The following is a 20,551-nucleotide window of genomic DNA, read 5'->3' on the forward strand; positions in this document are numbered from 1 at the left end:
AGGTAATGGCTTTCATCAGTTTAGCAACCTGGCATTTTCAGTGGCTTCAGCAGCTAACAGAGACATGAAATATTGGAGCTACATTTGGTAAGGCTACAGCAACCTCAGTCAAATTCCAGTCTGAGAAGTTATTAACTCTCTACAGCGTTGTGAAAAAAAACATGTCAATGTAAGAAAATAGCAAGGGACTGAGTACCCTTGGGGTGAGAGCACAAGTCTTGTGCACAGCCTCATCTCAGTTTCATTACCCCAGCCAAAAAAGTTACAGTTGTACCATTGCCCAATGATTGCGTGGGTTGACTTCACTTTTCAAAGGGAAAAGGGCAAAGCAACACTCAATTTTTCTTCTCTGGGTTCTGCACACCTCAAACGTGGTGTCTCATTAAACCATTGCCATCTCTTCTGTCTCAGTTTATCTTCTCAACCCAAGAATGAGACGCCATGCAATTATGTTGAAAAACATTCAAACATATTTATTCATTCTTTAAACAAACTTACAGATCAAGTAACTGCAATGAAGAACAAACAAATGATAGCAAAACTGGGAAAATGTCAAGCTAAAAAACCCCTAACCATAAACAAGAAAGTTAAAGATGAAAATAGACACATACTTTACATGCCAAAACACAGGCTCAAGAAACTCATCCATTAGGAAGTGTGTCAATTACTATTATTCAGGAAACAAAGAATTACCCAAAACATTTCTATATAGTGATCGAAACCATCCTCTGCATTTAAGTCTTCTTTTGGCCTAACACCTTCCGTCTGTTTTTCCCACTCCTTTGGCTTTATGAATTTGGGGTTTTTTTTGTTTTACCATAAACACCAAAACAAAAGTCAAAATAATTTAGGGTAAAGTACCAAGGATCATCCTCCTAGATTGCTATACTGAAAGCCACATAACTTTATATTACACTGTTACACTTACTTATCTTGAAATCATACATTTCTGTTTGTCTAGTGGTCTATGATGAGCAACATTCTAGATGAGGTAGATTTGAGAAACACTTATATTGTTACAATGATATAAATGTTGTGGGGGAGAGGGAATGAAGTTGGCACAGGAATTTAATTACCCTTTCCATTTTCTTTCTGATATACCTCTGGAATATCAGATAGTGCTGCTAGCTGACTTTGTATAACCTGAGTTTCGTTTTATCTTACTGAAATCCCTGAGGCTTTATTCTCGTTTTGTCTCAACCAATTTCATAATGTCTTTTTTTTTCAGCCTGATTGTAAGTAAAAGATCTAAGCTAATATGGGGTCTACTAGCTCAGCTACATTTCTCCTCCCCTTTCTACCACCAGTAAGGAGAGGTAGATAAGAGATCTGGAGAAAACTGTGTATTTGAGAGGCTCAGTGGGGACTGGGGAAACAATTTGCTTTATTGACAGGGAGGGAATACATAAGAGGGTAAAGGATGTAAATTTGTAGCTAAAAAGCAAGCTCCATTAGTTCCATTTCTCACAGAACAGTACGTTCTCAATATGTAGCATTTCATTTCAGATTTTTGTTTGAATGGAGTTGGAGGACAGGGCTGAACTTTAAAAGGCTAGTGGCTATACAGTTTGTTCCTAGGAAACTTCTGAGATCTCTTCCCAGTCTGCTAAGACTGACTGTATCAATGACTAACATGTCTGCACTTAGTTGGGAGGAGCAAGAAATTCCTGAACACTAACCATAAACAGCTTGCATGGATCCCTTTCTCCTCATAACATTACTTTCTGCCTGCAGCACAACCAAGATATTGCTGTTAACACCTTTGCAGCACAGGGTAGAAACTAATGCTCAGAATTCAGAGCAGGGAAATGTCACAGTTGTGCCAGAAAACATCTGTTGAGCTTTGCTGGGTAAAGCAAACTCAATCCAAAACCATCCAAAAATTAACAAATCAATTAATGATTAAAAAAAAACTAACCACAAACCAAACCCCCCTCAAAGTCATCAAGCTACTGCAGTAAAATATAGAACAAATTTTTTTTTAAAAGTCAAATCAGCACCTTGTTTTAAATTGCTAAGCTCCTAGAGGGGAAGCTCAAATCACAGCCTCATCACTATAGAAAGAATAAAGCTTATCCCTTAGAAAGCAGGCCAAGGTTGTCATCCCCTCTTCCCCCAAATCCACCAGCTCAGCAGTATGGGTTTTGAAGTCTTTGAACTAATTTCGTTTCAGTGGTTTAGCACTTGCTAATCAATTTGACCACAACTCCTTAGGCTCATGTATCCACGCTGGTAATTTTGCTGGACAGACTCAGGATGACTTAGCTTCCAAAAATCAGGTGGTTTCAGGCCAATATGGCCAAAGTAGAATCACAGTCTGGTGACACTCAATACAGTTATCTGCCACTGCACAACACAAGTAAAAAATTCCATTTATCATTTTAAACAAAGTGTAATTAACCCAAGAAGTCCATGAAGGCAAGGCATATGAGGACAGGCACTTGAAAGGATAAAAAATTAAGTTTTTTCTATGAAAGGTCTGAATATCAGCTGCAAAGCGGAGAAGCTTTTCATACACATTTTTAAAGAAAAAACAACCCTTTTGTTTTTGGTTTGACCAGGCCACAGCTGACACACATTGACCAGAAGTGTAAGGTAGTCAGTCCATAAATGCCCTCTGGAAAGCGTCCCGCCCTGGAGCACACGAAACAGGCCATCCACAAACGGTGCATGCTCCGGCATCCCACCTGGCAGCAGTTCCACATAGTAGCACTAATGAACCATCTACTGTAAACAAGCCTCATCTCACCTGCTGCAAAACTGAGCCAAATACTTCAGAGAAGTCACAGTGCTTGCTCCAAAAAACTCATTTACAGTCTAATGTGAGGCACAAACACAAGTGCAAATGGCAAGTAAATAGGGCAGAGCTGGCTGGAGCCAGGACGAGAGATGCTGCAATGCACTCAGATCAAAGTTATATACACGCTCATCTCGAATGATTCAAGAGGAGTATTTCTACCAGAGATGGAGGAATGGCCACTGTTAGTGATGTATCTTCTGAGCATCAGAGAACTAAGGCTCAGAGAGGACTCAGTAAGGTGAAAGCTGGTGAATGTCTTACAGGCCTCTTCACATCTACATTGTCACCTGAGGTACGGGAGCAGGAATGAAAGTTTCCTCATCTTTCACTGGTAAAGCAGTTCATCGGTTTTCTTTTTCAGAATTAGCACACTCTGGAGTTTCTGTAAAAATTAAAGAATGAATTTCTTCTTCCTTAATTAACCTGTCGTAAGCATTCACAGAATCATCCTTTGCACAGTTCTGAAAGAGAAGAACAACATCTTTAACAGCGCTTCTTCATGGTGAGCATTGCTATTTCAGCCCAGTAAGACAGACCCATTTCACAACATATTGCCTGTATTATGGTGAAAAAGCCAAGTCAGTTGGGCAACAAATTGTGCTTACTAGGGACATGGCTTAGGCTTGGTTGACAGAAGAGCTGTCCTCTCTGGAGATGAAGAACTGAAGGTTGGCACATCTTAAGAGTGCTTCCAGCTACAGCTAATGGGTGAAGCTCAGGCAGGAGGATGGAGAATTGAGGATATACACACTTAGTAGAATTTCCACTGAGACCTTGAGCACACAGATATAGTACTCAGAGGCAAGAACATAGCATTACTGGGGGCAGTAACAAAGCACTTGTCAAAGCACAAAGTGTAACAGCTCCCATACTTATGATCCTCATGGCCAAGAGTCCCATCTTAGCCCCATAATGACCAATACATGCTGAAATATTTATCCAAAAGGTAGTAAACTAAGAGGCCAGATCCATGCTTTCCACATAGTTCTGGTTTATTATTAGGTGAACTCAGAATACCCCTGTGGAAAAAGGGAATACTGGATTTTAGACTCTGACTCCATTTGCAATTTGGAAGGATTTCTCAAAAAGTCAGCAATTCCTGCAACTCCTGTTCAACTGAGACGTCCAATGCACATGCAGCACCAGACACCCCGATAGTCATTTTCCTCTACCAACATTTCACAGGTGGCATAAATTTTGAGATGCCACAGTGAGTCAGAAGGTCCCTTCCATACAAGGACTGTGTTCAGAGAACAACATATATTGCCTCATGTCCAGGTTTGAATTAGGGCTTATCAGTGTACTTCCCTTAGGAGTTTTATAACAAGCTACTGAGTTAGATTTGTTTAGAAAGAAGAGTTTCCATAATCAGTATTATGTTTATTTTTCCTGAAATAAGGGCCTATAGCAAGTTTTTCATCAACCAAAGCTTGAAGCAGCTATAGTTAGTTTTGTTGTATTGCCAGCGAGAAGCTAAATTTCCTGATTTACTTCATAGCTAACTGACTGTGAATGTGAAAGTGCTAAAAATACAAGTTTCTGGTAGTCAAATATGAATAGCTTTATTCAGCATCATAAATATAAGCAACTAGCAAAGAAAGACCTGAATGTTCGGGAGAAGTAGTTTAATCGAGTTGCAACCCCCCCCGCCCAAACACCAAAACAAACAAACACAACCAAACAAAACCCCCCAACAACCAGAAAACCCCCACCCAAAAAACGCATCTCCTAAACCAACCCAAAACACATCTAACGGACTAGCAGTCTGTGAAATAACAGAATAATGCAATTCTGCTAATGTATCTACAATTGTATATGCAATTTGAGGGAAAAAAAATCCCTCTCGTCTTTGGGTAATTGTTTCTGAACAATTCTTACTATTGTAAATACTTAATTTTCATATGATATTATTACTTATATACAGTTGGTTTTAAGATAGACATACACATTAGCAAAAAAGAAAATTGGAAGTCTACAGATTCCAGTTCAATAGATTAGTTGGCTCAACAGCTTCTTACTAACCTGGGAATCCTCATTCTGCTCTCCAAACATGCGCTTAAGAATTTCTCTAGGGTCCGGAATTGGTGGCAGAATTAGTATTTTCAGCCTTCAGAAAATTAAAAAAAAAAAAAAAAAGATTTAGATGAAAGACATATTAATTTTAAAATCACCGTTTATACTTGGGTGAAGCCAAGAAAATTTTTGGAGTCAGCTTTGGCATCACTGGCCAGCTTTCATTTTCTGTGTAACTGTACCCAATCCTTATTTTTACTCCCCAAACCAAAAGGAAATGGGAATATTCACACAGACAGATTCTAAATAACTTTCACTGTTGACAAGGACAGCAGCAAATGTAGACTTTTTTAAAAAATGTGGTAAAATATACTTTATATATAAGCTTAATTTTTAATTTAGTCTTCATTGCTTAAAGAGACCCAATGCAATAGCTGTGCAACAAGAATCTAACTGCAAGCAGATACAAGCAATGTTACCCAAGTGCAACCAAAGCATGTATATAGTCTATAAACCTAATTATAATGACTGAGGCACAATGGTGCTGGCATTTTTGTTATGCAATACATGTTACAGAGAAAACAGATGCTATTGAAACATGCCACATCATGGACAGTTACCTGACAGAGAGATTAATTGTAGTGGATTGTAAATAAAAGGAGACCGTTATTTACCTTTTTAGATAAACTAGTAGAATTATCGTCGATACTGCTACTATTAATGGAATGGTGATTATTAAAACAAAATAGAATGTAGAGTCTATCTTCTCACCTGGAAAACAAAAATTGTAGAAACTTAGGGATGTCTTGAGAGGCTTTTTAGGAATAATGACAACAAATTAATTAATTCTCTAATTTCTTGATAGACTGAATGTTTTGCAAATACACTAGCAGTTTTGTAGGCAAGGACTCATTTTTCAAAGCATGAGATTATAACGTAGATACATTTGGCAAGAAAATGCAAACCAGCGAGACTCAGGTCAGAAAAGCTGGCAGCACTGGAAAGGGGTCGTTGCACAGCTACACGATGGCAACCCCATCAACATATATAGCAGTACAGCAGTAAGCCATGGCACTGCTGAAGGGCTAGAACTCTCTTGCCTTCTTTTCACCTAAAATTAAATAGATACATAGGAAGATGATCTTCAACTCCCATTTATTTAGCAGACAAAAGGTACCGGATGCCTTACAGATGAAGAATAAATTGCAACAATTTGCAGGAACAGCTGCTCTCACCAATGCTCTTTTCTTCACTCCAGTCACTATAGAGCTTGCTGCTGTAACACTCGGGCTTTGGTTTTGCTCTTACTTTGAAGATGTACTTGCTATTAGGATCAATGCTAGGAATTGAAGTATAATTCTTTTCAACCTAAGGCAAAAAGAAAAGGTAATATGCTTTGCTCAATTACCAATGTATTTTCAGTAATTTACAAAGCCTGTTTTCATTATGCAGTTAATGTATTCTGGATGTTCTGATGGAAGACATTTTTGTGAATACTGAACTTCATAAAAAAGGACATAGTAGCATTTATCCAGCACAGACTGCCAAAATAGAGATTCCAAAGCTAAGATTTAATCTTATTCACTGCTACATCTATCATGCACCATTTGGCATCAATGATTAAACTAAGACTCAGTGTCTGGAACAGTGCCTTTTTTTTTTTTTTTTTTTTTTTAAGAAACATCTGCAATTTGCACTGTCTTCCCCTCTCTGTCAGGGCAGCAATGTTGCTCTAACTTTGAGCATACCATAGTCTTCTGTCATGCTTCTGAGAGGCACACATACTAGATGGGATCAAACTTCACTTATTTTTGATCCAAAATGCCAGTTGCCTGAGGAGGAAGTTGGTATTATTTGAGTTTGCTAAATTTAAGGTAGGACAAACAACTAAATATAGAATCATAGAATGGTTTGGGTTGGAAGGGACCTCAAAGACCATCTAGTTCCAACCCCCTGCTGCGGGCAGGGACACCCTCCACTAGACCACGTTGCCCAAAGCCCCATCCAGCCTGGCCTTGAACACTTGGATGGGGCATCCACAGCTTCTCTGGGCAACCTGTGCCAGTGCCTCACCACCCTCAGAGGGAAGAATTTCTTTGTAAAATCTACCCTCTTTTAGCTTAAACCTATTATCCCTTGTCCTATCATATATGCTCCACAGGAGAAGACTGCCACCTTACTTTTAAATTTATCACACTGCTTACCATTCTGATCAAACAGTACAATCAGTTTGGCTATGCCAATAGAGGCATGAGTACACCCAGACACTGAACTCAATGCTTTTTATACGTACATTAAAATCAGTGTATCTAAGACTGCACACCTTTTTCTTCCCTCCCATCCTCAGGTTTTTTTTTCCCCTTGTTTTTCTGTATAACATTCTGTGTTCTTGTGTGCACCAGCAATTACTTTTTCTTTATGGTAATCAAGTCACATCATTCAAGAACAAAGCAGTCATCTGACCGAGCGCAGACCAACGACAGGAAAACCCAACACCAACAGACCAAAGTCCTGTACCACTGAGAAGCAAACAGGTACATGCACCACAGTGTATTTCCTGATAAGTGTTACTTAGTTTAGTATACACTTCTTTATTGGACTGTTCTTACACATTACCGCTTTGCCCTGACAAATGATGGCAAGGATTCTGAAGACTCGTATGAATTGAGCTGTATAGATACTACTACCAAAAACCTACTGTATGGGAGAAAAATCTTACGTCCACACAGCACTTCCAGCTAGTGCACCAGACCCATTCACATGCAGCATATATAATTTTTCATTTTTAAACAGCAAATAATTTGAGTTACTGTAAATATCAACACAAATTATAAAAGATACATAGAAAAAAAAATCAGTTAACTGTAAGTAATGAAGAATTACTTTAATTATCTGAGCGGTGTCCAAATCACCGTTGTGATATTTAACTTCATAAAATAAACAATTTTCTGGAAAGGTGTCCGATTCACTCCATTCTACATGTATTTCATCATTAATCTTTGCCAGTGTAACTCGTCTTGGTGTAGCAGGTTTTACTGAAATACAAAATGGATGAATTAGTTGAAAAGTAAATTTCACTGCTTACAAAAATTGTTCAAGTCCTGTATTGCATAATATTACACTTATACCAGGAACAGAAAGAAGAAAAAGCACAAAAAGTCAAGAAAGAATAAAAACAACCAAAGAATAAGCATGAGTGCAAAATGACACACCCACCCCAAACACCCACCCCCCAAAAACCAAACCCTGTTTATACAATTCCCAAATCAAAGATCAATAGAAGAAGGGAGAGAATCATGCTGTCTCATCCACAGCTTATGAGGTGCAAGCTTCTCAAACACAACAATATACTAGCAAACTTCTTTTTTTAATTATTTTTTATAATGTGGTGTTAAACTTACCAAGGGTGGTAGGATTTTTACTTGCACATACAGGCCTAATTTCTTCAGAATCATCTCTAATTAAAATACTTATAGCTGGGTAAGTATTGGTGCCTTTTGGGAAGCTAAGATTGAAAGTGCATCCAAAGATTCCCTGGTGCATAGAATAGTTGCTGCACTTCTTATGGTTTTTCAAACCATCAAACCTATAGGAATAAAAATATTTTTTTAAACTTCAAAAGAATAGGACAGCAAGGGGAAAGCTTGTTTTTAAACCTGTGTTACAAATTCTAAAGACTGATCTTATATTAAAGATGTGCTATAACATATAAAAGTAAAGCTAAGCAAAGTAAGAAACTTCTAATTTATCTCAAGCTCTAGAAAGAATATTATTTTTGTAAAGAGTGTCAAGCAGCGGAAAGAGAGGCAGGTTTGCTTTATATCGAAGTATCAAAGATAACAGCTGCTGTCAGCTTTGGTCCACATTTTCCACATGGGAAAACAATTTCAAGGAAAAAAAATATTTAGGAAGCAAACTAATTCGGATCACTTCCTGTCAACAGAATTTCACTTCTGTGATAGCGTGAGCTGATCAATCTTCTTTAGCTATGCCTCAGGTATTGCAGCTCTTGTTTGAGATGGTCGTTTCACCTACTGCCTGCATTTACTTTCAAAATGTTAGTATTCACTTCCAATAACAGAGAAGCTATGACAACCTTCTTCTGTGTTTCTCTTTGTTCTCCAAGTCCCAATGAAAATATGCCTGTAGCTTTTCCTCTTGAGAAAAGTGGTTATTTATTTATTTATTTAAAAATGATATAGAGTAAATCAGAGCTTCATTTAGGAGCACAATGGGAGTGACAACCCCCAACTTCACATCTCAAAATATAGGGGCTGGGAAAGCCAAAACCATCTGTCCTGTTGTGCAGAATGTGCTGGGTTTGGCTGGGATAGAGTTAGTTTTCTTCACGGTAGCTTCTATGTTTTAGATTTGTGCTGAAAATGGTGATGATAACATAGAAATGTTTTTGTTACCACTAAGCAGTGTTTACACAGAGCCAAGGCCTTTTCTGCTCCTCACCCCACCCCACCAGCCTGGGGGTGCACAAGGACCTGGGAGGGGACACAGCCAAGAGCTGACCCCAACTGACCAAAGGGATATTCCATACCATATGGCGTCATGCTCAGCACATAAAGCTGGGGGACGAAGAAGGAAGCGGGGCATGTTCAAAGTGATGGCGTTTGTCTGCCCAAGTCACCGTTGTGTGTGATAGAGCCCTGCTTTCCTGGGGATGGCTGAACTCCTGCCTGCTGATTGGAAGCCGTGAATGAATTCCTTGTTTTGCTATGCTTGCATGCGTGGCTTTTGCTTTACCTATTAAACTGTCTTTGTCTCAACCCATGAGTTTTCTCACTTTCACTCTTCCAGTTCTCTCCCCCATCCTGCTGTGAGGGGAGTGAGCGAGTGGCTGCCTGGTGCTTAGTTGCTGGCTGGGGCTAAACCACGACAGTCCTTTTTGGTGCCCAGCGTGGGGCTCAAAGAGTTCGAGATAATGACAGTTTTGATTAGAATGTGCTAGATCGAATTTATAGCTGTTAATGTTGTGTAGCTATTAATTGGCAGGCTCCAGCACTTGCCATGGGGTTTGCTTCTCTTACTGTGTATTAGTGTCTAGCGCTCGTTAGTGGCTCTTCTTGCTTTTGCTGTTGCTGTAGTGCTGCGCGGCTTATCATCTTACTGTGCTGTGCCTGGGAACATTTTGATAACAGCAATGGCGATGTGCCTGGGCTGGCAGATGGCCAGGGCATCCCTGCTGTTTCTGCACTGCTGTTTCTGTGCTGCTGCACTGGACCGGCTGGAACTCCAACGTGAGCTTGAATCAAAGGGACCATGAGCGCACATGGGAGCTGGATACCCCGAAGCATCTGTGGCCGTGAATAAGTCCACAGCAGAGCAGGAGCATCTTGAAGTGCCTGTGGCCGTGATCATGTCTGTGCTGCAAGCAAGCATACCTCTGAAGGGATTGTGGCCCAAGGATGAGTCCACACTGGAGAAGGTACACCTCAAAGCATCTGTGGCTGTGGATAAGTCCATGCTGCAGCAGGTACACCTTGAAGCATCAGTGGCTGTGCATGGGGTCATGCTGGAGCACCTCAAACATGTGGCCATGGATAAGCCCACAACAGAGCAGGTTTACTTCTGAAGAAATTGTTGCTGTGGGCAAGGCCACGCTGGAGCAGGGATATCTCTGAAGGCATTGTGGCCCACGGAGAAGGCCATGCTGGAACAGGTGCACCTTAAAGCAACTGTGGCTGTTGATAAGACTATGCCACAGCAAGTGTACCCCTGGAGAAACTGTGGCTCATACATAAGGCTCCATGTGGAGCAGGTACACCCCTAAGGGACTGCAGTCCGTGGATAAGTCCAAGCTGGAGCAGAGGCGAGAGAAGGAGTTCATTGCAATGTCAAACCTGATGATCTGGTCCAAAGTGACCAGGGGTGGAAATTGTAATGGGAATACCTTTAAATTGTTGTAACCTGCGATTTGAGTTGCCTGTTATGGAAACTAGGAACGACCTGAACCAAGGGAGGACAAGCCTTACAAGAAGCAGTGCAAGTACAGCAGTGACCCAACCTGAGCTGGCTTTGGTGCCCAGTAACTCCACACAACACACCACCTCTCCTGTCCTGAGGGACCACCATAACAGATGGAGCCCAAAGTCATGGACTAAATGAACTCAGTGGACATTTTGTGGACATTTTAAAGACATTTAACAGGGGTTAAATTAAAATTAAAACACTTTGCTGTCACCGCAGCTACATCTTTTATTAAAATTAGGGGGTAAATTGAACATATATAGCTTTAATCTAAAGCACTATTCCAGTAAGTATCCATATAGCCAGAAATTCAGATCTTCAACACCTTGTTGGTACTGTTCTTATAATAAAGAAAAAAAAATATTTGACTAGCGGTTTAGAGAGAGAACAGTCCTCCCTGCGTTTAACTAAAGCAGCAAGTTTTCTGCGGTTTGCTGTCCAAATGCATTAAATTCAACAGCTAGCCTGCGAGACTGCCACTGGAGAGGAAGAGGAAAAAGTTTAGTTAGTTCAGGTAAGACAGAAAGCTGATTTAAAACTACAACAAGGGGCTTTCAGAAAGAAAACTTCAATATTTCTACAGAAGCTAATGTAATCTGGCATTTCACAAGCCCCATCAACAAGAAGTATGCACAGATTAGCGTGCACAGATCTTGATGCCAAGTTTTTGCTCACACCACAACTCTGTTCCTTTGGAACAAGAGTCTATTTATGGCATTCAGCTGGCAAGCGGGGATGATGATAAAAAGATGTTCTCCATAGCTTTCAAGGTGAAACAGTTATTTATGACATTGAAGACACAAACAAAACTACTGCTAAGTGTTATTAATGCTTTCATACCATTTTGCAATGATTTAAGAGCTGACACATACATTAGTGAGTGATTCTAACTTAAACGGCCCATGTTTGTTGGGCTGCAAAGAAAGCAATTAATATGTTGGTCTAGCTCAGTTCTTAATTCTTCCCTGTTTGAATCCACAATTAGAAAAATTAGAAAGCAATAGCAGTTATTTTAAAATGGGCTACAGAAGCAGCCAGCGCTTCACATAATAGTTATATTAACTTCACAAAAGACTCAGCAACAGCAACCTCTTGACCCTTCAGCAGCGAAGTTTTCTGTTGGACAGGACCCAACACTAACTTGTACACAATGCCCTGGGACCTTTCAAAGCAATGGGAAGCAGACAAATAAAATGTGTAAAGTAAAACTAAAGATTAGCGCTAAGGCACTTTAAAGTTGGGAATAAAAAGTTCATACGAACCAGTAGAACAACGTATAATTGGTATCGCTGCTTGCATTCTCCCCAGGATGCCACGTACAAACCATGTACTCCAAATTGTACCAAACACAGCTCAAGCCAACAGCAGCAGTACCTGGAATACCTGCAAGGCAAGTTGGAAAGGTCTCTTAAGATTTATTTTGCTGTTAAAATCTTCTTTCCAGTTTCCAGAAGTAAAATATCCCTTTTTACATAACTGAAACTGTCTGGAAAACAACAACGAATTACCTCTCAGCCTGCACTGCCTGTCTCAGCACAGCCAGAGATGAATTCCAGCTGTTTATTACTTGCAGTAGCTGAAATCTCAGCAGGACAATTTCTAAATGGAAACTAATCATAACAAGGAATCTCAGTTTCCACCATGTCTGAATTACTACTCAGAATTACCTTATGCTAAGGACAAGGCATTGAGTCAGGAAAATATTTTGTTCTATTAAACTACAGATACTTTAAAAAGGAGTTAAAGTAACTGGCAACTATAGGGATAGCACTTAGCTTTATTACAGTTATTACAGTCATCAATGGTAAAATTAGGCAGCATTTAATTATAGTATCTTCTCCAGATATATTAGTTTCTCAGTATTCTGAATATGGAAATACCTATAGATCTTAAATGTGGACAAAAGCAACACAGGGTTAAGTTGAATTTTTAATTGAGACCCATATACCTCTAGATATTCAACTTCTTCAACATACTGAAAACCCAAATTACAGAACATAAATACAAATGAGTACATAGCACTTTTGAATAGAGATGTCAATGTATCTCCCAGGCAGAGCAATTATGGAATGAAGTCTTTCATATTGAATCTTGCATTTTTGTACGGTACAAGTTCTTTATACTGTATTATCATATTACAGCATATTAGGTATTTTTTCCTTTTAACAAGTTGCAATGTCTCCAAGAACCAAAAAAAAAAAATCTTAATTTTATCAAGTCCAGACTTTTATTGATAGCAAACCCCAAACTGCCTCCTACTTGCATTCTCCCTGAAGTAGCAACTAAGAGTACAGGAAAATGAAACTTGTTTTCCTAGTCCAAGAGGTATTTAAAAATATTTTATCTGCAAGCAGATTTTTAAAAGCCCCAGCCTGTTTAATACATGCTGTCCTAATGATCTGCTTCCCTGATTTTCCAGATTACCCTTTTGATAGACATGCAGACAAGCCTGACAAGGTCTCAGATTCTCCCGTCCATGTGCGATTTTCAACCACATTGAGTCACGCTCCTGGGTTAAACAGACATTTACTACTAAGGGAAAGAGGCTCTATTTCCTTCCTGTACCTCCTAACTTCCAGCATCCACCAGAATACATTATTCCTTGAAGTCTGCTTCCTAACAATTTTGCTATGGACCCCTTATTTCTGGATGTCAAGAAACAAAAAAATATTACTTCTCTATTCATTTGCTATGCACAGCTTTGTAGACCCCAGTCATCTCCTTTGAAAAAGAGAGAACCCTACTACAATGATTTAAGACACTTATTTATTCAACAAGTTGTTAAATTTGCTAGATTCATCCCTCTAACATTTACAAATGTAGGGTTATGTTAGGGTCTTATGCTTGTACAGAAAAATCATACAAAAAACCCTAACTTCCATGTTAGTCATGAAGTCAGCAAGCTTAATACAAACTAAGTTATCTGTTACCCCACAACCACAGCATTGCAGGACCAAAGGAATAACAGGAATCACATCATTGCCTTGGAAGAGCATTTAAATTTTACAACTTGCCCATAAGGTTTTAAGCAGCAGAAGACTCCAGCTGTGTTTAAATGTAGTATAATCGTTCTGTTTAAGCAATCAATTGAATCAATTGAACTAGCTCTCGTGTCTGGTATCTCCCTACTTCTCTAAGATATATTTCTACGATATTTTGTTAGAATAGGCCAGAAAACACGGCCGTGTCTCCTCAGACCAAGCGAGGCAGGTCAGTCTCAGCTCTGGCCACTGTATGTGTTACCTTTTGGCAGAAGAGAAGTCTCCACCCATCGGCTGGGCTCACTGGTGTTATCATACTTGCACTCACTTCTCACTTTGAAACGCATTTCCTCATTTAAGAATGTATCTGTCACACGGAAGCGACTCTTACTCCATTCCTGGGTTTAGATGGGGGAGGGAAGAGAACCAGAACATTTGGCATACCGTATCAGACATATGGGAATTACTATTAAAGTAAGAAAACATTACAGTGCCTCAGAAAGACTGCAACTCAAAGCCAAATGAAATGAGTGGCTGACAACATGGGAAGCCTCAGCATCGCTTAGCTTTTCTTTTTCCTCATCAGGCGGACTCAGAACTCACCAAAGAAAAACTGCTTCTACTCCAGTGACCTGCAGACATAAGCAATGGCCACACTGGGATCAAGGAACAACTATAACGTGGCGGAAAATGGTCCTACAGTAAGTCTTCATGGATAATGCAAAATAAGCATGTTTATACTACAGCTATATAAATAGGAGTTTACAGATCTAATCTCTGTCTTTCTGTGTGTGCACACGAGTGTGTGATGAACAGAAGAAAGAACATTTGAAGACGTAACCGAAAAGCAATGGAAAGAGTTTGCATGGATTTAAGGAGCAAAGGAAAAAAAATACCAAAACAAATCCACAAATGGCTATTAAATATAGTGTCACCACATCAGGCCCAAGTAATCCATGAGCTTCCACTTTCAGAAGAGAGTATGTGTTTGTGCGAGAAAAAGGCTCACCCTTTTCTCATACGCTTTCCTGAGCAACTTTTATTGGGCTAGGGGGATGTCTTTTACTTAACTGGAAACAGGATACAAAAAAAAAATAGTATTTGTTATGACCAAAGAATGGTGTAACCACTCATGTATATGAAAAAATAATAAATATTGGCACTAATGAGAGGGCAAGGAAATCAAACAGCAATTAACAGACCAGGTTCTACCAGCTGTAATGCAAAAAGATGCAGAAGATGATATATGCAGTCTGGTTCATCCTGCCGTGTGAAACCGCTGTCCTACAGCTCCTCCACTGCTGCTGACCTTAACATCTGTTAGACCATTCAGCTCATTAATCAAGGAGGCTTTCAACTTGTTAATTTGTTAATGAACTCATCAGAAGAGGTAAACAGGTTTCTGCACAGTTAGCAAGTTCAACTGACCCGTCATCTAAAATCATTAGAGAAGGGGGTGTCAACAATGAAATATCACGCTTTTAGCAGTGTTAAGCCATTAAATCAGCTCAGTTGTTTCCCAAACTACAGCTTTACTTCAAGTCCAGGATATCCTGGAGCTGTCAGAAAAGCACGGCAGCCACCATGAAGAGGCCATTGTGAACATCAGGCCATAAAAGGGTAATAGGGCTCAACAACAAAGCACCGGTTGAAGAGGCATTGTATCGATGTTAACTGCATCCAAAATAGCAGCGCTGCCGACCTCACAGTCGATGCGTATGCTAGGTTTCAAATTCTGATGGTTTGGAATTATGGACTGATGGCATATTATCTTACCGGCAATAAATTCTAAAAATGTTTGTCCTACAGCCCCTTCAGTACAGTGGCAGTGCTGCTCTCAATTAACAGTTGTTAATCCACATCAAGGATCACATCTGGGCTGCAAACCATCTACCACAGAAATAAAAACAAAAGCCCAAACCGAACAATTTTCACAATTTCTGTTCAGGGAACAAATGTGTTCCATGTTGTGTTCATAACACAACCCTTGTGGATAACTGAAAGTGCAGGCGCCGGGAGAGGGCAAACGCGGGAATACATTAATACTTGGCATTACCTTCAAAAGAGGTAAGTATCACCAAGGTTAATGCACACGCCTCTTTCTTAAATTGAGTTCGGATTGAAGGAGATCGGCTTTTGCAAAATCACATTTAAGCCTTAAGGATGTGGACTTCCCTGTATGTATTTTATTTTCTCTAGAAAGCTGCATAACCCCAGACTGAAACAAGTCTTTTCACATTATTATTATGGTACTTCTGTGTTATCAGTAGCAGCTCAATTATCAGAGAGCGACAGAGAGATTGTTCTGATCTGCAGATCCCACATGCTGGTATGACTCATTTTTGAGGTTTTGATCCCATGACAAGAAGTTAAGGCTATATTAAAACTGTGTGTATATATATTTACATTTCTATATGTATACATGCTTACACACAGTTTTATTACAGTAAGACATTTACTGGAGCGTAGCAGAGTTTAAAGAGGCAATGCACTTACTCTTTTGTGCTGAGGGACCTCATCAATCACGATGTCACTGGAATACTCCAGGTCGCAGCTACTGCTGACGTTCTCTGGGGGGTTCCACGTCCAGTTCAGGGTGCAGATTTGGATAAATGAGTAGTCCAGGTTGGATGGAGGTGGAAGAACTTTTGCTTCTAAAAGAAAGAAGTTATCAGTGTAACAATCCTGTTGGTCCGCATTTTACCCTTAGTAATACTGACTCTCCAACAGAAAACACAAATGACTTCTCAATTTCATCAGCTTGTATTTGCTATCAGATAAGCTACTGTCCACTAAATTGTTTCTACTATTCCTGTTATCTCAGTCCATCAATCATTTAAATAATTGTAAGAAACACACACACAAAAAGAAAATAATTGAAAAGTAATTTTTAAGAAATTGCAGCATGCAACAATGTAGTAGCTGTGGTAATGAAACTTCTGCTCATGGAGGGAAGATGAGTCTCATTTTTCAGGTCTTTTCTGCTGCAAGTTTGCATCGTGCATGCTGAATTTTTAGTAAAAATAGTATATACATTTTGTGGAGTGATTAATACTTTATTCTACCCCAAAGTTACCCATCAATGCAATTGTAGAGAGAAAGCTTTAAAATGACAAGCAATTACGTCCTGCAAGCAACAGCTGTATGTTAGAACCACAATTTAGCCCAATCCAAGCAAAACCGAGAATGTTAAAAAAACAACAAAGAAACCACAATGCTTTTTCAATTACTCACCTATTAAACGTTTAATGCTATGCTCTGGCACAGTGAGCAAAAACCAGTGTGGGACAAATAGTAATTTACTGCTGGCGCACTTCAGCAGTACATTTTTTCACCTCCCCAAAAGCAAGATAGAAGCAGAGGAAAAGCCATGACTCAGAGATAGTTGCTGGGATAAATCCATTTGTGCACTGACCCTTCCTTACTCTTGTGCACTGAGTCACAACCTTCTCAATACCCAGCCACACAGCTTGAAGGTCATATTAAAAAACAAAGAAGGGAAATATGGCAGAGAATAGAAAACTGCCAGGAAAAATTAAAGTATGTGTCAGACTCCAATTCTAGAAAAAAATTACCAATTGGTAATTCCCTAAGAAAATGAAAGTGAATTTTTGTTTTTTTAAAGGGCTACTCTACTGTGTACTATTAGAAGATTTAAATAAGAGCCCAAGTGAGACTGCTTCTTCAAGGGTATCTACAGGTATCATCACTGAGGCACCACCACCTATTTGTCTGTGGAAAGAAAGTACCTTGTTACGCAGTAGTTTCACAAACATTTCAAACTGATACCAACTAGTGCCGCAAGTCTTGCTTATCCCAGGAAACTTGCTTGGCCCAGGAAACCAGGCTCAACCCACCCCAACATTTGGGGGAGCGCATAGGGAAAGGGCAGAATAATTCCACCGAGATCAGTTTTCCCATCCAGGTCATGGCGCAGCCCCATTTCCATCTGCTAGCACAAGGAAGAGGGCAGATGGAAAGGCAAAACAGCAAGAATTCTGCTCAAAGCATCCATGACACCATTATCTTACATTTCCCGAGAGCCAGAGCTGCCAAGAAAGCTTGAAGAAAATTCATCAAACTCCTGGAGCTTTCTCAGACCTCTGCATAGTTAGAGGACAGGCAATGGTAGTCATCAGACATTATTACCATCTGCGTGTCCGTGTGGAAAACGTATGCTCACACAGAATATAAGAATAATTACTAGGATTTACTGGTTTAGCCTGAATGTGCTTAAGCTTTTTTGAACACTTAAAACTTTTGGAATTTTTGTTTGTTTTATTTGTTCAGTTTTACAGTTGACCTCGGGAGCAGAGAAGAGAAATTTTTGTTCTTACAAAAATACAGTCTCCTCTGTAAAAACGGAACCTAGCCAGAACATCTTTGCCTATTACCTGTTTCACTCACAAAAATTTATGATGGGTTTTAGGAATAGCATCAGGGCCTTAAGTTTGCAAATACTGAGTCCTTTAGATCATGTAATAAAAAAAAAAAAAATTCAACCAGACTACACAGCTCCAAGCATCCTGTCTTTTCATGATCAAACTTTTTATTACCTACAAAAGCCACAAATCATTACAAAAAATTTACAGTGTCATCCCTGATTGCCGTTCTGAAGTTCTACACATTTCCTTTTAATAGGTTTGATTAGAAGTAATTTTGCTTAAGCTTGCAGATTTTTAACCGCACAAAGAAGTGGGAATAGTCAAAATTTATAAATAAATCAATAAATCACATTAGCATAAAAAGTTTAAATCCAGTAGGTTTTAGATTAATCTATACCATTCTGAAGCTCGTGCTTTAATGTCACAATCAGCTGAAGATTTGCTTTTATTCATAGGCTTAGCCAGTCTCATAGTTTTGTTATATAAAATATACGTACAGTCTAATACTTTTGTTATTAAAATCTCATCACTGCAGCAATTTAGCAGAACTCAAAGACCAACTACAAAACGTAGGCAAGACATTATTTCACTTTTAAAAAACAAACCCACAGTGATGCTACCGAGAAAATAAAGCGCGGCAGTAACCAGCAGAGATTAGCTGAGGCAATCCTGCGTAGAAAACATTTTATTTCTAAAAGTCCTAACGTGGAAACATCAACAAATACTTTGCATCAAGTATCGTAAAAGCGTTGTAAAGGAGTCTGTATTTGTATTTTGTCCTCTCGTATTTTCTTAACGTTCATTTCATAGTTATAAAACGAATTGTAGCCAGTTGACAAATAGCAATGCTCAAATGTTTGCAACTGTGTTTTTGCATAACATCAGCAAAGACAGAGTTAATAAAGCTTCGAGCCCCAGTTCTTCGAAACCCTCACAGACACACACACACCTTTCCCGCAGCTAAACGTTCGTGCTTCCCAGAGCGGGGAAACTAAAAGTAACGGCAAACGCAAGGGACGAAGCACCCAGCGAGGGGTGCAGCCCGTGCCCCGGGCTCCCGCAGCCAGCAAGCCCAGCTCCCGCAGCGCTGCCAGCGGCTGCCCTCGCCTTACTTCCAAGAACCCGCCGCAAGACACACGCACAGCGAGAAAGGCGGTGGGCTTCTGCTTTGGCTTTTAAGGCAGAGACAGTCCCGGGAACCGAAGATAGAGATTAAAAGATTTCTGCCGATCTTGTCAAACGCTGCATGACTGAGAGAGAAAAGCAGATTTTTAAGCATCCCCGTTCCTCTGCCCGGTAAGAGGCAGGGCGCGCTCCGGGCACTGCTCTCGCGCACAGCTGACGCGCTCCGGGCGATTTCTCCTACAAAATGAAAGCGTTTCACTTGGATACCCGAACGCAGATGCACCAAGCCCGCAGCCGAGCGGGCAGCGCAGCTCCCGCGGCCGCCCGACCCACGCACGGGAAGGTCCCCGCAGCGGCTGCCCCGCGGGTGTCCCAGCCCCGGCTCGGGCCGGCAGCGAGCGGCACCGCGGCCCTGGCTCCGCCGCCGGGAAGAGCGCCCGGCAGAGCCCGGGAGCGGAGCCGGCCAGTGGTCCCGCTCCCCGCCGCCCCTTCCCGCTCCTACCTGCCGCCGTCCCCGCGGCGACCAGCCAGCAGACGGCGAGGAGAAGCCGGCACCGCAGCGGAGCTCCGGGAAGATCCATGGCTCCGGCGTCCGGGCCGTCCGAGCGCGGCCCCTCGCTCCCACTTCCCGTCGCGGGGGCCGGGCCAGACGGGAAGAGCCGCGCCGCGGCCCGCCCAGGTAACCCGAGCCGAGCGGGGAGCGGCGGCCGGGGCGGGCGGCAGCGGTCCGCCCCCGCTACCTGGGCAGCGCCGTCCCCGCGCTGCCCCGCAGCCCTGCCCGCCCCGGGACTGGGCTCCCGGCCCCCGCCGCGCCCCGACACCGCGGGGATGCCCGCTGCCGCGGCGCTGGGCTGCGTCTCCCCTGCTGCGAGGGGAGCTTCCCACCACGTCCCCCTGCCCCACGCCGCCCCCACTTCCCTCCCTCCGATGTAACCCCTTGGGTCACCCCATGTGTCACCCACTGCCTTCCTTCCGGCCTCTGCTGGGCACCGCTGCCTCTGGCACCCACACCACACCACTTTTCTCTCCCCCGCAGCTTTCTGTGCCTCCCAGGAGCTCTCCGCAAGCCCCGCCATGGCCCTGCCGCAACCCCAGCACTCCGGTGCTGCCCAAGGGCCCTGAGCGCTTCCCGCGCACCTTCTGCAGGGACCGCAGCGCCCACCGCGCTGCTCCCGCGGCTCCGGCCCGGTGCCCCGCCGCGCCCTGCTGCAACACCCTGCCGGCTCCCCTCACATTGCACTTCAGCACGGCCATAAGCTCTGAAGGAT

General features: G+C 41.6%; 1 protein-coding gene across 1 annotated transcript; it reads right to left on the bottom strand.

Annotated features, from left to right (window-relative positions):
* Positions 1–447: 447 nt before the first annotated feature.
* Positions 448–20,166, bottom strand: IL13RA1 (interleukin 13 receptor subunit alpha 1). Its single transcript, XM_075763199.1, has 10 exons — positions 19,786–20,166; positions 16,270–16,427; positions 14,036–14,171; positions 12,055–12,175; positions 8,215–8,399; positions 7,697–7,848; positions 6,049–6,181; positions 5,488–5,584; positions 4,823–4,907; positions 448–3,261 (listed from the first exon to the last, which is right to left on the bottom strand). Exons 1-10 carry the CDS (start codon positions 19,862–19,864, stop codon positions 3,142–3,144), a joined length of 1,266 nt encoding a protein of 421 aa, XP_075619314.1. The 5' UTR covers positions 19,865–20,166; the 3' UTR covers positions 448–3,141.
* Positions 20,167–20,551: the final 385 nt, after the last annotated feature.

Source organism: Balearica regulorum, chromosome 11 (genome assembly GCF_011004875.1).
Source record: "Balearica regulorum gibbericeps isolate bBalReg1 chromosome 11, bBalReg1.pri, whole genome shotgun sequence".
In the NCBI taxonomy this organism is placed as follows: Eukaryota; Metazoa; Chordata; class Aves; order Gruiformes; family Gruidae; genus Balearica; species Balearica regulorum.

What these genes read in the sequence shown, in the direction of transcription:
- IL13RA1 (XM_075763199.1), bottom strand. Translation starts at nt 19,864, where the DNA reads ATGGATCTTCCCGGAGCTCCGCTGCGGTGCCGGCTTCTCCTCGCCGTC. An exon ending in GACTTCTCTTCTGCCAAAAG is followed by an intron (nt 12,176 to 14,035) that starts GTAACACATACA and finishes CTTGCCTTGCAG; the next exon opens with GTATTCCAGGTACTGCTGCT. An exon ending in CTACTAGTTTATCTAAAAAG is followed by an intron (nt 4,908 to 5,487) that starts GTAAATAACGGT and finishes AATTTTCTGAAG; the next exon opens with GCTGAAAATACTAATTCTGC.